This window comes from Atheta coriaria, unplaced genomic scaffold (assembly GCF_025399875.1).
Source record: "Atheta coriaria isolate IRGN ID8LTWV9N9 unplaced genomic scaffold, Caltech_Dcor_3.1 hic_scaffold_5_pilon, whole genome shotgun sequence".
Taxonomy (NCBI): domain Eukaryota; kingdom Metazoa; phylum Arthropoda; class Insecta; order Coleoptera; family Staphylinidae; genus Dalotia; species Dalotia coriaria.
In genome coordinates, this window is record NW_027045447.1 from 11600205 (window position 1) to 11614581 (window position 14377).

Genomic DNA, 14377 nt, shown 5'->3' on the forward strand with positions numbered 1-14377 from the left:
GGCGTTCTTTGCAAGAATAGTAAGAACAACTCTGGATTGAGTTTCTCTGTCTAAATTTCGTGACACTGTTATGATGCCTGTTGCCGAGTTGATTGCAAAACCTTTGTCATTGGAAGACCCAACAAAGTGATAATAAACCTTTCCATCTTCTCCAGCATCCTGATCAGAAGCTTGAATCCGACCAATTGAAGTTCCAACATCCGTGGATTCAGACACATCAAAATGAAAGACTGGTTGAACAAACCTGGGATAAAATTCGTTAACGCCTGTTATATGAACCCTGAGAACAGTTGACGAAAACATTGGAGAATCTGGGTTTGACGCAATGATGTTTAACGTGTACAACTTGACATCTTCGTAATCAAAAGCAATTTTGGTGCGGACAATTCCTGTTTTAGAATCGATAGTCAATACATTCATACCAGTCCCTCCAGATATTGTGTAAATGATGATTGCGTTCTTAAGACTATCTATATCTGTAGCTTTCACTTGATAAACGAAACTCTTTGGAGGCTGATTTTCTGAGATGTAACCTTCATAAATACTTTGGTTAAAGATCGGCGAATTATCGTTGATATCAGTTAACGTTATGGTCAACATTGCTGTTGCCTTTTTAGAAATAAAGCCCAAATCTGTGGCTGTGATGTTTATGTGATACTCTTGTACAGTGTCATAATCTAAGGGTTTCAAGATGGTGACTGCGCCTGTTTGGGCATCTACCGCAAACTCTGATTTTGCATTACCACCAGAAATTTCATATCGAATCAATCCATTGGGGCCATCATCAGCGTCAACCGCATTAACTGTAAGAATAGTTGATCCCAAAGGTTCGTTTTCAGGTACAATCACTTGATACCTCAATGCGGTAAAAACAGGAGAATGTGTGTTCTCTCCTGCAATTATTAACGAGACAGGTACTTCGTCCATTTGAGGTGGTATACCTTTATCTGTAGCCCTGACAATAATATTGTATGTGTTTCCAACTCCATGCACGTTTGCTTTCAGCGTAACCCACCCGGTGTTTCGATCAATGTCGAAAATACTACTGCCATTACCTCCAACAATAGTATATCCAATTTCTGCGTTAATACCAAAATCTTGTTCATCAACAGCTATCGTTTGCACCAGTTTCTGGCCAGGTACAACATCTTGTGGGACTGATGTCAGATAACTCTTTTGTTTAAACATTGGCGCATTATTATTTGCATCCACAACATTGATTGTAACCAAACACTCTGAACTCATCGGTGGCTTGCCGTTATCTGTCGCGAGGATTGTTAACGAGTATACATTCTCAGGTGATGGCTCAAACTGTGCGTGTTTATATTTTAGTGATTTCTTACTAAAGATTTCCCCAGATGCTGGATCGACACTGAATAAATCTGATGGTTGCTGAAGAGAATAGCTAATAACTGCATTAGGTCCTTGTTTGTCTCTATCCGTGGCAGATACCTGACCCACGAAAATAATATTACGTTGTAGTTCGGGAAAATTGAAACTATAGTAAGAGTGTTCAAATTCCGGTGCGTTATCGTTTTGGTCTTGAATTGTAATTGTTAATGGAGTCTCCGCTCTCCACGCACTGTCCACAGCGGAAATCTTGAGTATATATTCGTCTTGTTGTTCGCGATCTAACATACCTACTACTGTCACGTTACCACTTGCTGGATCAATTTTAAACTTATCACCTGGGTTTTCAGTTAAACTGTAGGTAGCGTTTGCATTTTCACCTTCATCCAAGTCAGAACTTGTCACCTTGATTACAAATGAACCGATCTCGGCGTTCTCAGTCACATTAACACTAAACAGTCTTGTAAAACGTGGAGGATTGTCGTTCTTATCTAGTACATTAATAACCACCGTTGCTGTTCCGGATAATTGAGGAGTTCCCTGGTCGATAGCTTCCACGATTAGTTCATAATTAGGAGTTTCTTCACGATCCAATTTAGCATTGGTGTATACCTCACCACTTTCTTCATCTATTTCAAAGATGCCATCAAAATCGTCAATAAGTTTGTAAAGGATTTCTCCATTTTACCCGAGTCTACATCAGTCGCGGATATCTTCACAACTAACAACGGAGGTGTTTCTTCTTCAAGCACTGTTGCATTGTACATTGAACGTGTCATTATCGGAGGATTGTCGTTTGTATCTGTTACGTTGATGGTCAACATCATTACGCTCCTAAGTGGAGGATCATCAGAATCTCGCGCTTCAAACCATACTTCGTATGTGGCTGTTGCTTCATAATCTAAACCTTGCGCAGCAACTTGTACCTCTCCAGTGACCTTGTCAATTTGTAGTGCATCCCCAATATTCCCTCCAGCAATGTCGTACCGAATAATACCAGCGGAACCTTTTTTATTTGACGTTGCCCTTAGTCTAGTGATAGTACGACCTTCTTCAACATTCTCCATCAACTTGAATTGATTATCAGATAAAGGAGAAAATGTAGGGAACAATTTTGATGGTTTTAGATGTACCCGCAACATGGTCCTAGCCGATTTTTTAACAACCCCATTGTCCATTGCTTCAATTTCAACCACAAAGTTTTCCTTACCGGTTTTTGATAAGATAGTGTTCGTCTTGATCACACCAGTTTTCGAATTGATTTTAAAGAGATTGGAATTGTCACCCATAATTCTATAAATAATCTTACTGTTTTCCCCTTGTCAAGATCAACTGCCTTAGCACCAAATATGAATTGTTCAGCACCATTTTGATCCGGAATATATACATGATAATTATTAGCGGAAAATGTTGGCGCGTTGTCGTTTTCATCTTCAACGATGATAGTGAGATTCACAGTGACAGCGCGTGGTTCTGTCGTAGAACCATCTTGAGCCATGAGGGTAAAATGATAAAAGTCTTCCTCTTCACGATCTAATTTAGAATTGGTGGTAATTTGACCAGTCACTGAGTTGATCTTAAAGCGATGAACTTTATCGCCGAGAAGACTATACCGAAGTTTTGCATTTAAACCGATATCTTTATCGGTTGCTGTTGGTGATAAAACCAATGACCCGACAGGACTATTTTCCTTGATGGTTGCACGATATGATTGCCGTTTGAACTCAGGCGTGTTGTCGTTGACATCCTGCACGATGATTTTTACTGTTCCTGAGCCTGTTAGAGGTGGTGAACCTGTAAAGAAACAAAACGTTAGGATTCAAAAGAAGGCGTAATCTAAATGAACCCAACAGCAGATCATTTATTTCACTTTTGAGTTGCGTAAATTCCCGCGTGTCGCTGCTTATCGTACTTTATTGTGTGCATTAAAAAGCGACATAAAATATCAACGGACCAACAGATAATGATGTTCATTAGCGACGCATTCCGGCATTTATCAGCGAATGCGCGCGTCATTTGTATAATTTCGGTAACCTACCAGTGTCCATGGCGACGAGGGACAGCGAGTACTCGCCCTGGATCTCGCGGTCCAACGCGCGCAAAAGGGACAGCTCGCCGGTGGATGCGTTGATCCTGAATATGTCTGTGTCGCCTTCTTTGATGAAATACCGCACCAGGGAATTGAATGGTGGTGTGTCCGCATCAAATGCTTGCACGGTGATAACGTAGCCTCCATTGGGTGGTAGCACATTTTCTGTTACATATGCAAGGTATGGGGAATCAAGGAAAGTTGGAGGATTATCATTTATATCAGAGACTGTGATTGAAACTTGTGCTAGATCAGAACGGACAATGCCGCCATCAACATCACTCGCACAGTCTTCAGCTTTTACAGTGAGCATATACTTAGATTTTCGTTCAAAGTTGAGATTTTTAGCAACTCTGATTATACCGGTGTCTTCAGCAACGGAGAAATCTCTATTTTTATCACCGCTTACTATAGAAAATCTCACGCGACTGTTAAGACCATCGTCCAAATCCGTTGCAGAGACCTATAAATATGGAAAATAAAATAGCTAAACGTCTAAAACAATTATTTATGGCATACCATAAGCACACTGGCTCCAATTGAAGCATTCTCTGCAATAGTGGCGCTATATTGTTTCGGGTCAAACACGGGACTATTGTCGTTCTCGTCCAAAACGGTGACAACCAACTCAGAAGTTGTAATTCTCGGCGGGTCACCCCGATCTTTCGCTTCGATGTGTAGGACATACCGACTCTGGCGTTCGCGATCGATTTTTCCAGCAACTCGCAGTAACCCATCCACAGGCCCCAAAGAAAACGCGCCGCTCGGGCGGTCCGCGTCGTTAATCAAGTAATATTCGATGTAACCGTTGCGTCTCTCAGTCTTACCCCAGCTCCACGGCTGTTACAAACTGTATTCAGCGGTATTACTGGCCACGCGTTTGATTCCCTGTGATGAACTCCGGAGACATATCGTTGACATCTTTCACCACTATTGTCGCCTGAATAAGTTCAAGAATTAAAGAATTAAAAAATATAATTTTAACTATTGAATACTAATAGGAAAAACCGTATTCAGACAAAAGAAATCATTACTATTACGCGTCGCGCCTTGAAGTAATTAACTAATAACTTTGTTTCTATCAAGTTTGGATCGTTTACCTTCCCTAGACCTCCACGAATAATTCAAGACCAAGATAAGATAAATCCGTTCAGCCGTTCTCGAGTTTTAGCGAGACTAACGAACAGCAATTCATTTATATATATATATATAGATTATTCAAATATTAAACACGTGTGGCTCGCTGTAGACATGTATGGGTTGCTTTGAGCGTTTATGTCGTTATTACATAATTTACGAAAAGCTCAACAAACAGTCTGTGGTGCCGTTAGTTTGTGACACGCAAAAATCAAAATTGAGCATTAAATGTTAAATATGGTTAGATTTTCCAGAAAATACAATAATTTGCATCTTTGAACACCATCCCATCATCCTACACGAACATACCAGAAACTTTTAACTTTATGATCTAGAAGAAATCTAGCAAGCAACGCTTTGTCTTGCTGATGCAGTTTTGTTGTGTGTGCGCAATTCCTCGTTGTTCTTCAACATTATTGTTGTTGTTGTTGTTGTTAAGGTGGCGAGCGTATATTTATGTGAACGTGATGTGTGCGTGCCACGAGAGAAACACACACCAAACTAGCAATATGGCTGCAGGAACTAATTAAATTTCGTCTTGCCGACTAACTGTACAAAACTGCACAAACCTGTAAACCATTCCGTTTTCCGCATGACTTGACTTAAAGTTGGGATTGTCGACGATTTTTCGAAATTGCGCGCTGTAAACCATGGGCTTTCGTCGGGTAGAGACATAGACAAAATGTGTACGCGCTCGTGGCGAAAAATCGCCAAGAGAGTAAAGGCTGGAAGGCTTGAGAATCGTGCACACTGCGCGCACACGATTGTGAAAGCAAATTAACGTGATAGATTTATACGAATATTTAATTATGACGGGAGAGTTTAACGCAATTAAACGATAAATTTGCTCTGCGCGACGTTTTTCGTGGCTGTAAACGCCGCATTCCGATCCGCGCAAGTTTATTGCTTTATAATAAATAAAACAATTAAAATAATAAAAGTGTAATTATTGCACAAGTGCACAAAAAGTATGTGCGCTGACAAAGAAATACTTAAAAATTTTAATTCATTCAGCTGGCTGTGGTGAGGTGAAGCATATATTTTGATTTCTAGATTTTAAATTTTAGGCGGTTCATCTGCTGAGTTAAATTTACGAGGAAGACATACTTCGTATGATAAATTGGTTTTTATAGCCCGTGATAAATGTAAAATTACTCCACGTAGTTACGCGCGTTCGGCGTACGGTAGATAAAAAAAATAAAATTTCAGATAAAAGAATAAAAGCAGTTCTCCGGTGTGCGCGAGGCTTGCCCGAATATGAAATACCTGCAAGGTGTCCGAATTAAAATAATTACCCGACGCCGCTGCCAGAAAATGCAGATGCAGATGCGTTATCGAATTTCGTTGCACGAAACGAAAAACATGAGCAACCACAATGAACACAAAAAAAAAACAGAGATTTTTATAATAAACTAGCTTTAACCCTTGGCTTTGCTCGCGAATATCTAAAATAATGAAGTTGCTTCCGTACGCGTCTGTAGTCACAGAAGAAGTAACAATGAAGTAGAATGACGGGAAGTGCGATAAAACTTTTGTTAATAGGCTCGCGGTGCGCGGCGCGCGCATTTGCGCCGGTTAAAGAATGTCGGCGTGGAAAAAGTCGCGAGCGCCGTCCACACATCAATCCAGAAATGATGTGCAGAATTTCGCGAAATGAAATGCACTGTTTCGCGGAGTGTTTGCTTTGACGCGAGCGTGCGACTATTTATCAGTCGCGTCTTTGTCTGAAATTACATCCAGCGCGCGCGTTGCGGTGCGCTGAAAAACTCGTTAGATCGCCACTCGTAAATAATTTTAATTCATAAATATCGACAGGCTTCGCGCATATGTACGTATATAAATGTTGCGCGCCGTTTTGTTTGTCTAGCTCGCTGTCCGCCGAGCGCCAAGATAAATGGTATAAATGTGTATAATTGAATAATATATTACTCGATTGTCGTTTTCGATCCGGCCAGCGCTTTATATGGTATGATAGTTTTGAGCAACGTGCCGTGCCGTCCTGTTTTCTTTGACTTTTTGTTCGGCTTTTATTAAAAATCCATCGACCAATGCCTGCTATTTTCTCATCGCTACATGTCTTCTTTCAATCGCGCCATCTTGAAAACATCAAACGTATTCGATTCATACTCCAATCAACTAATAAACTTATATTTGATCATCAAAAACGCATATATTCGAAAGCTTTTATCATTTTTTACTGCATCAAAACCATATTCCTCTGTGTAAGATTCAAATAATCAAAATTAACATTAATGAAGATGTTTTGCAAGTCTTGGGTTTGGATCACAATAAATCAAGGTGTGCAAAACTAATTTTCAATTTTCCAAGACATAAATCAAAGTAAAACGAGAAACACAAACAATAATTCTCAAAGATAATTTGTTCAAGTATTTGCACACATGCAAAACATCCAAATTTCGTGCTGTCATCGTAAATTTCACCTTTCAAACATTTCCGCAACGCGTGTTAAACATTTGCACGCGTTTAGCATAATAAAGCAATCGTGTGATTCAAATATGCATCACACCATCGCGCGATTATTATTCAATAATTCAATAATGATTATGGTCTGTTATCGTTTAATTGCGTTAAACGCTCCTACACATTTCTCGTCATCGACAAAAAGTCACGAGTAATTGAAAAGCGAAATTGTATTGACTATAAAATCATCGGGGGCATTATCAGTATTTCAGCGTCGGACAGTTAGTTGGTCTTTAACTTGTTTGTCGAGTCGTTAATTGTTCTCCAGCGCGCATCTTGTGGCGCGCAAAAACTGGCGAGACGGCGAAGCGACAGTTCCGCTAAATGCGTTCGCGTTTCGAACGCGAACACGCCCGACGACTTTTTGTCATTCGCTGCGTTTCAGGGAAGAGATGGCCGCCGGCCAGCGAAATAATAAAACGCTGGTAGCACCAGCCACCGGGAGGTAAAAAGCTCGCGAGCTTCGACAACGGACACAGCTCTTCGAGTTTAAAATTCCTCACTAAACACACTGCGCACCATCAACCGCAAAACTCAACGCAGTACTTAAAAAACGTTCAACTCGGCATAATATTTGGGGGAAATTCTGATATTAATCGGGCGGCCATTTTGGAATGTTGAAAAATACAAATGCTTACCTCTTCATAATCTAGTCTGGCGGTAAGAGTGAACACTCCCGTCTGTGGATTGAGCGAAAATACATCATTGGCCCAGTCGGAGATAACTGTGTAGGTAAGTTGTGAGTTGCTCCCGACATCAGCATCTTCAGCGCGCACGACGCCGACGCGGTAGCCACGAGGTGCGTCTTCCGGTATGTCAAACGAGTAGGCGTTCTCCAGGAAAGCAGGTGGATTGTCATTCGTGTCTGTCACCTGTAAGAAAAAAAAACCGAATGATAGACATTTAAGTTGCGTTATCTCCACGCTTAGAATCATAAACGAATCTTGCTGCGCTGCCGTAAACGCGTGTTAACGGAATCCGGTTTTGTTAATCGGGGTATATTTGTTATTGCCTAAGCCGGTGGGTCGATATTTAGTTAATAGACGTATATTAAGCAAACAAGATTTTATCTATGCGAGTCTTTAAGGTTAAAACTGATCATGTTACACAAAAATCGAAACGAATTAATAGCAGAGGTTTATTTATTTAAATTATATTTTCCGTGTGATAAATCAGGGCTCAGACATCGCGGAAAATTGAGTGTGGTGTCATTTTGTAGATAATTTAAAGACTAATTAACTATTATATCAACATTTAAAATTTTAGAAGAAAAAAAAATTTTTTTTTTAAACTTCTTGGTCATAGATGAGAATATAAATTATTTGATCGATAATAAATCGTAATCTAATGCCGATATTGTTTACAAACACCCAGTGGCAACCCAGTGGCTCTAGCAGTTTGGAATCAGAAATCAGAGACCAGAAACGATAAACTAGCGACCAGAAACCTGACTTTGAAATGAAATGAAGCGAGGTGAAATGACCGTCGTTCGCATCCGATATTTAAATTATTCGATGCCACGCTATTACGCCTCGCTCTACACTCGAGAGTTTGTTGTGAGTTCGCGCTGCGCTAATGAAACGATGTAATTTTTTCACCTGTCACATGTCAAATACAGAAATTGCTGCCACTTATCTTTCTTCGGGCAGGCCGTACGCTACGCTTTTCTATACGTATTGCGCGCCTAACTAACTCGATGTGTTCGGCAGTAGAGTGTTTATGTGAGCGTCCACGACAGATAACACAGCAAATACCGAATGACATCAAAATGTGTAAAGGGTTGCCTACAACAGCGATGGTTTGTTGAGGTTATGTGTGGAATTGCAACGCCCGGTGGATGTTATGCAAGGAAAAGAGCACTTTGCACTCGCAATGATGATGCATTGCTGCAGTACTGTGGCTCTGCAGCACACCAGTAATGCGGAAGTTGTTCGCGATCGTACAGATGGGTCGCCCCGTTGTTCTCTTCGCATCGGGTTCGTTTGTCTGTTGTATGCCATGTACAACATTCGGGTGTGTGTTTGCCGTGTGTCAGTCGACGGCTGAGTTATTGATACCTATGTCTAAATAGATTACGCTGATTGTTCAATAACGCCAGTGCCAGTATGTTGCCTGGCTGGAACCTACCTGTACTGTAATCGTGGCATCGGTGTGTTGTATGCCGTCGCTGGCGCGCACCGTCAGCGTGTAGATATCTCGCGCCTCCCTGTCCAACGTATCCGCAAGCTTGAGGACGCCTGTGTTTGCATCCAATGTGAACTCGGTGATATTTGGCGAGACCAGTGAGTATTCTAATTTTCCGATGGAATCTGGATCGTGGGCTTGGATCCTCGCAACGGTGAAACCCTGGCCCAAATCTTCAGAGACACTGAATGTCAGCGTGGAATCAGCAAATGATGGAGGACTGTCATTTTTATCCAACACGTTGATTTGCACCTGTAATTATTAAATAGTTGTGTAAATATAATTAAAACAAATTGCAAATAAAATTGAGGTTAGAATTAGATTCGTACCCTGATAAATACTTCCTAGCAGTAACCGCATTGGAGTAAAAATGAAAATTTACGATCTGAATCGACGTCGCACTTTGACTTATCGGTTGGCGAGGTGCGCGAGCTTTGCGAGGGGCATCGGTCTATTGGTAATGTGAATAAATAATGTGATTACGGCCGGGCGGGCGGCGAATGTGTGTGCGTGCGTGGAATGCGCGCCGCTTCTTGTTTCCAACCTCTCTGGCCTCCGAGATCTCGACTCGCACAGAGCGCAGACGCAATCACGCAAGAGTTGTTTATATTGCAATAGCTAAATGAACCAACAAACGCGCGCCGGAGCGCCCAATAAGCGAAATACCACGTGCAGACATTGTATGACCCTTTGCGGCGCGTCCATCATTTATCAAATCAATTTACTGTATTTATTGTGCGGCTAAGATATTCAAATAAATGCACACGAGTTGCGAATGCGCATGCGTGAGTGAGTGACGAATCAGCGCGCAAAAATCGGCGATAATGTCCGGTTATATAATGAGTTTCGGGTGGTTTGGCGGGCGCATTCCCGAATGGCAGCGCATTTTTAAATACTCGCCGGCGTGCTCATTAGTATTCGAGTCGAATTAATCCGAAAACAGAGCGTCAAAGAGGCACCGCCGGAGTTCGGCGTATCCACACGCGCGCATTCCCGCCGCGCTCATTTCGGCCGCTAAACGAGTCGCCCAAGCCCGCAAATATTTCAAAATCGTTCGGCCTGTCTCGATTGGGGCCCGCTTCGAAAAACTTCGACAATTGCGAACAAATAAACGTTTTCTTCATACCACCGGCGACACTGCGTTCACAACCCAGACAGGAATGGCTATCACCACCATAAGAAGAAACTATGTGCGTAAGAATCCACAATTCTACTAATAATTCAACTAATTTTCTAATTTTAGGCTCAAGAAAGAAGATAAAACGATATCACGACACTTGTAACATTAGGTTGACAAGATGTAGAAGCGTAGAAGAAAATGTCCCCCCGGATCAAACTGATTTAGTTCTTGTTTCGTCCGATTGGATCTCGGATGTTTTAATTCCGGGCGCGATTATGCCCTGGTCATTGCCGTGTTCGGGTGGTGTGGTGGTTGGTAGCCCAGCAGCGTCGTCCCACTATCTCTCAATCACGTCAAACGCCACGCCATGGCGCGCCGCGCTACAGCGGCCATTCTTCGGTCATCGCTCGGCGCGCCGCCGATCTCGTCGACCGATCTAACCATTTATTTCGATCATATATTTTTTATAAAGCGCATTTATCATGCATCGTTGTGCACCTCAGGCGGCCCGCGGTCCCGATAAATGCCGTGCGGACCCCAGCCGACTTCAAAGTCGAGACGAGCTCAAGAAAAGCTCAACAGCACGAAACCAAACCAACGACTTTTCAATCTGACTCCACGCAATAACCAGTATAATCCCATGAATCCCATATTGTTCATAAATCCAACTCGCGCTCATTTTTGTTCGTGTAATCAATTGCAAAGGTAGTAAGAAAATTAATAATTGCGAGATTTGGTCGATGTGAAAATGTGAAAAAAGCTCGCCTGCACGTAGTTTAACGCCTCGGCCATAACTCTTTGGAGCTTCGAACTACGTGCGGTGTGTTGCAACGAGCTTATATTCCATATTCCCGGCTAAGGTAGGAATACTCGCCATGGCGTTTCCACGTATTCTTGGCTCGAAGTCCTCGAGAGCTTTGCATGCGAGGTGTGTGCGCACAAAGTGAAAATTAATATCTCCGGCATGTTGTTTAGGGCTTCACATGACATTATCGAACGCCGCCATTACTTATTACTGGATCGCAATTAATAAAATCCAATTAAAGCACGCGCGAGCAAATTTCAATTAAATTCACACAAAATGGCCGCCACGGCAACAAAAAATTCCAAAAAACCGGAAAATAAATAAAAATCACTTTTTAATTTAGTGATTTATTGGTAACTAGCTTTAACCCTTGGCTTCGCTCGCGAATATCTAAAATAATGAAGTTGCTTCCGTACGCGTCTGTAGTCACAGAAGAAGTAACAATGAAGTAGAATGGCGGGAAGTTTAAAATGGCTGAAAGTATAGTCTATGGAAGTATAGTGTACAGTCTCCATAGTGTAGTCAATTGGATTTGATGTTGACGTAGCTGTACTATCGTTTATTATTTCGATCTGGGATTGATTATTATTTCAGACGATGCCAAAAACTTGGTTGTTGGTATTTTGCTAGGTACGTACCTGTATTTCGGTATGTCATGCATCAAGATACGCGTATAACCAAACATTATAATAATGTATTCATAAACAACCCAAAAATTTATTCGCCTCATTAAAAATATTAAATATTGCATGACTCGACTTGCTTTTGGTTTCTTCTCGTCTGCGCTCCTTGAGACCATCGACCATCGACCATGTTTTTTTCTTCTCTTTTTGCTCCGGCATCCTGTGCGCGCGTTTATGTCCGTTCCTCACGTCATAGTCAGAAGAATGCGTTCATTTTGACGAAAAATTCGATATTTATTAAAGTCGATCCACATCTGATTTTTGCATATCGCACTCGGTGATCTGAAGAAATTCGACGGTACGCGCGTCCGCCTAATCGCCGCCCGTATCGGAAGGAGTGACTTAATGATACTGCTTAATTATATCGCCTACGTTTTGGCGTCCTTCGCCATTACGCCGCCTATAATTATTTAATAAAAATTTAAGCGCGTTCCGCCGTGCAACGTGTAATTATAAATTAATTTTCGACGTCATCTGCGCCACAGTGTACTCAGCAGATAACACAAATAGATCAGAGCAGCATTTTTATAATTTTACCAGCTTTAACCCGCAGCTTCACTCGCGAATATCTAAAATAATGAAGTTGCTTCCGTACGCGTCTGCAGTCACAGAAGAAGTAACAATGAAGTAGAATTAAGGGGAAGTTTAAAATGGCTGAAAGTATAGTCTATGGAAGTATAGTGTACAGTTCCATAGTGTAGTCAATTGATTTGATGTTGACGTAGCGTTTACGTCGGTAATACAGTGTGATAATATTATGTGATGGTACTATACTAGGTTTGAGCTTCATTGCTGGAATGCTAGATGACGTTAAAGTAGTCAAATAGCCAGATGGTGAGGTATTATTGGCTAAACTATTTTATCGCGTATTTAAAAAAATAATTTTTTTATTATTAAAATAAAAAGTAGCTCTTATGCAACCATTCGGGGACCACTAAGAATATGTGTACAAATTTTCATGATGATCGGTTAAGTAGTTTTTGCGTGAAAGTGTAACAAACATCAGGACTTTCGCATTTATAATATTAGTAGGGTTATTTCCACAATTGCAAAATAAAGCAATATCTTCAAAACAGAAAAAAGTACTAATTGCGTGAAATAGTAAATTACTTCTCACTTGGAGTGCACTCGGATTGGCGTGCCTTAGAAATCGGCGTTCGTCGAATCTCTTCACCTTCTTCACCGTCCGAGCGCGGTGACTCTCCAAGCGCGGGTTGTTAATCAGCGAATGAACAATTTTAAGTAGCGTTTCGTGTATATGTATCGGCGGCCGCACGGCGGCACCGTGCGCGCTCCTATCATATATTTATTGGAATCTTCTTATCATACGCGTTTTAATGTACTTTATGAGCATACACGCAACACTAATTTAGATTTGCCATAAACCTGAATGCAACAGCCCATCCAACGTTCAACTTGCAACAAGTCCAGCTGAAAATAATTTATTGTTGCACCAATCAATAATTATTGTGTTCATTAAAAGGGAAAACTCAACCAAAAGCAACTGAAGAGATCGATAAATTAACTGGGCATTCGATCGAAAGTCATTTTCTTTAATTAGTGCGGCTGCCCGCGCAGGCAAATCTTTGTAAATGAGACAATTATTAAAAACCTAGGCGCCCATGGATAAATCAGAATATAAAAATCAATTCATTTTTATAAAAAAAAACAAGCGCGCAGCCGACAGCTTTGCACTTCCCGCTCAACCACCTGCCGTCCGCCCGCCGCAGCCCGAAATGCACATAACGCGTTTCCAAATTCACCAAATTATCAACGAGTTTGGGCAAACAAACGACCGGGCGCAGGGCGAGCATAATTTTATAATAAAAAAAAAACACGCGGAGATTCGAATGCGCGCAGCGCGGAGTTATTTCGAAGCGTATTAGTAGACAAAACATCGGCCGCAAGAAACTACAAGGAAGCGAGTGATTAATTAAGTTTTAATAAGAATACAAACAAATAAAAAACTGCCACTGCCTAAAACACGTTTTCAGCATACACGCGGACAAAATCTATTTTGTGGCATCAGAAAGTTTTAAATTTTAAAAGTAAACAAACTTTGAAAAACGATCGGAAAAAGAAAATTTTATTTAAGTTTTTCATACTTGTGTTTAATAACTATACTTGTGGGCAATAAAACGTCGTGTGTATTTTAATTGAATTCTTCGAATGCAGCGCGAATATAATAAACTCCCGAACTTTACATCCTCGGTTATTTCTTATTTATTTAAATGGAGTTCCGAAAACGTGTCGCGATTTCGCTGTCAAAACCAAGATACATACAAATAAATGCAAACAAACCAAAAATAAAAAAAAGGGCGCTCCGGCCAAAAACAAGCGGCGCGTAAAAATAAATATCGCGCGAGCAAACAAAAACGCCACCACTGAAACTAAATACGAAAACGAATAAATAGCGTGCGTATGCAAATATGTGCAAATATAAAAACATGGGAATGAGCAACAAAAAAGCTTTACTCTTTCAGTGTGTGTGTGTAGCTTTGGGACGCGCATAATTTGCCGCGTTTTAA

The 14377-nt window shown here is 41.1% G+C and overlaps 1 protein-coding gene across 1 annotated transcript in view; it reads right to left on the bottom strand.

Annotated features, from left to right (window-relative positions):
- Positions 1–14377, bottom strand: part of LOC135792189 (cadherin-related tumor suppressor-like) — a 52438-nt gene that overhangs the window by 5147 nt on the left and 32914 nt on the right. Inside the window, 7 exon segments of the mRNA XM_065302801.1 lie at positions 3–2036; positions 2039–2671; positions 2674–3144; positions 3389–3902; positions 3959–4279; positions 7696–7929; positions 9185–9493. Coding sequence (XP_065158873.1) covers positions 3–2036; positions 2039–2671; positions 2674–3144; positions 3389–3902; positions 3959–4279; positions 7696–7929; positions 9185–9493 — 4516 coding nt within the window.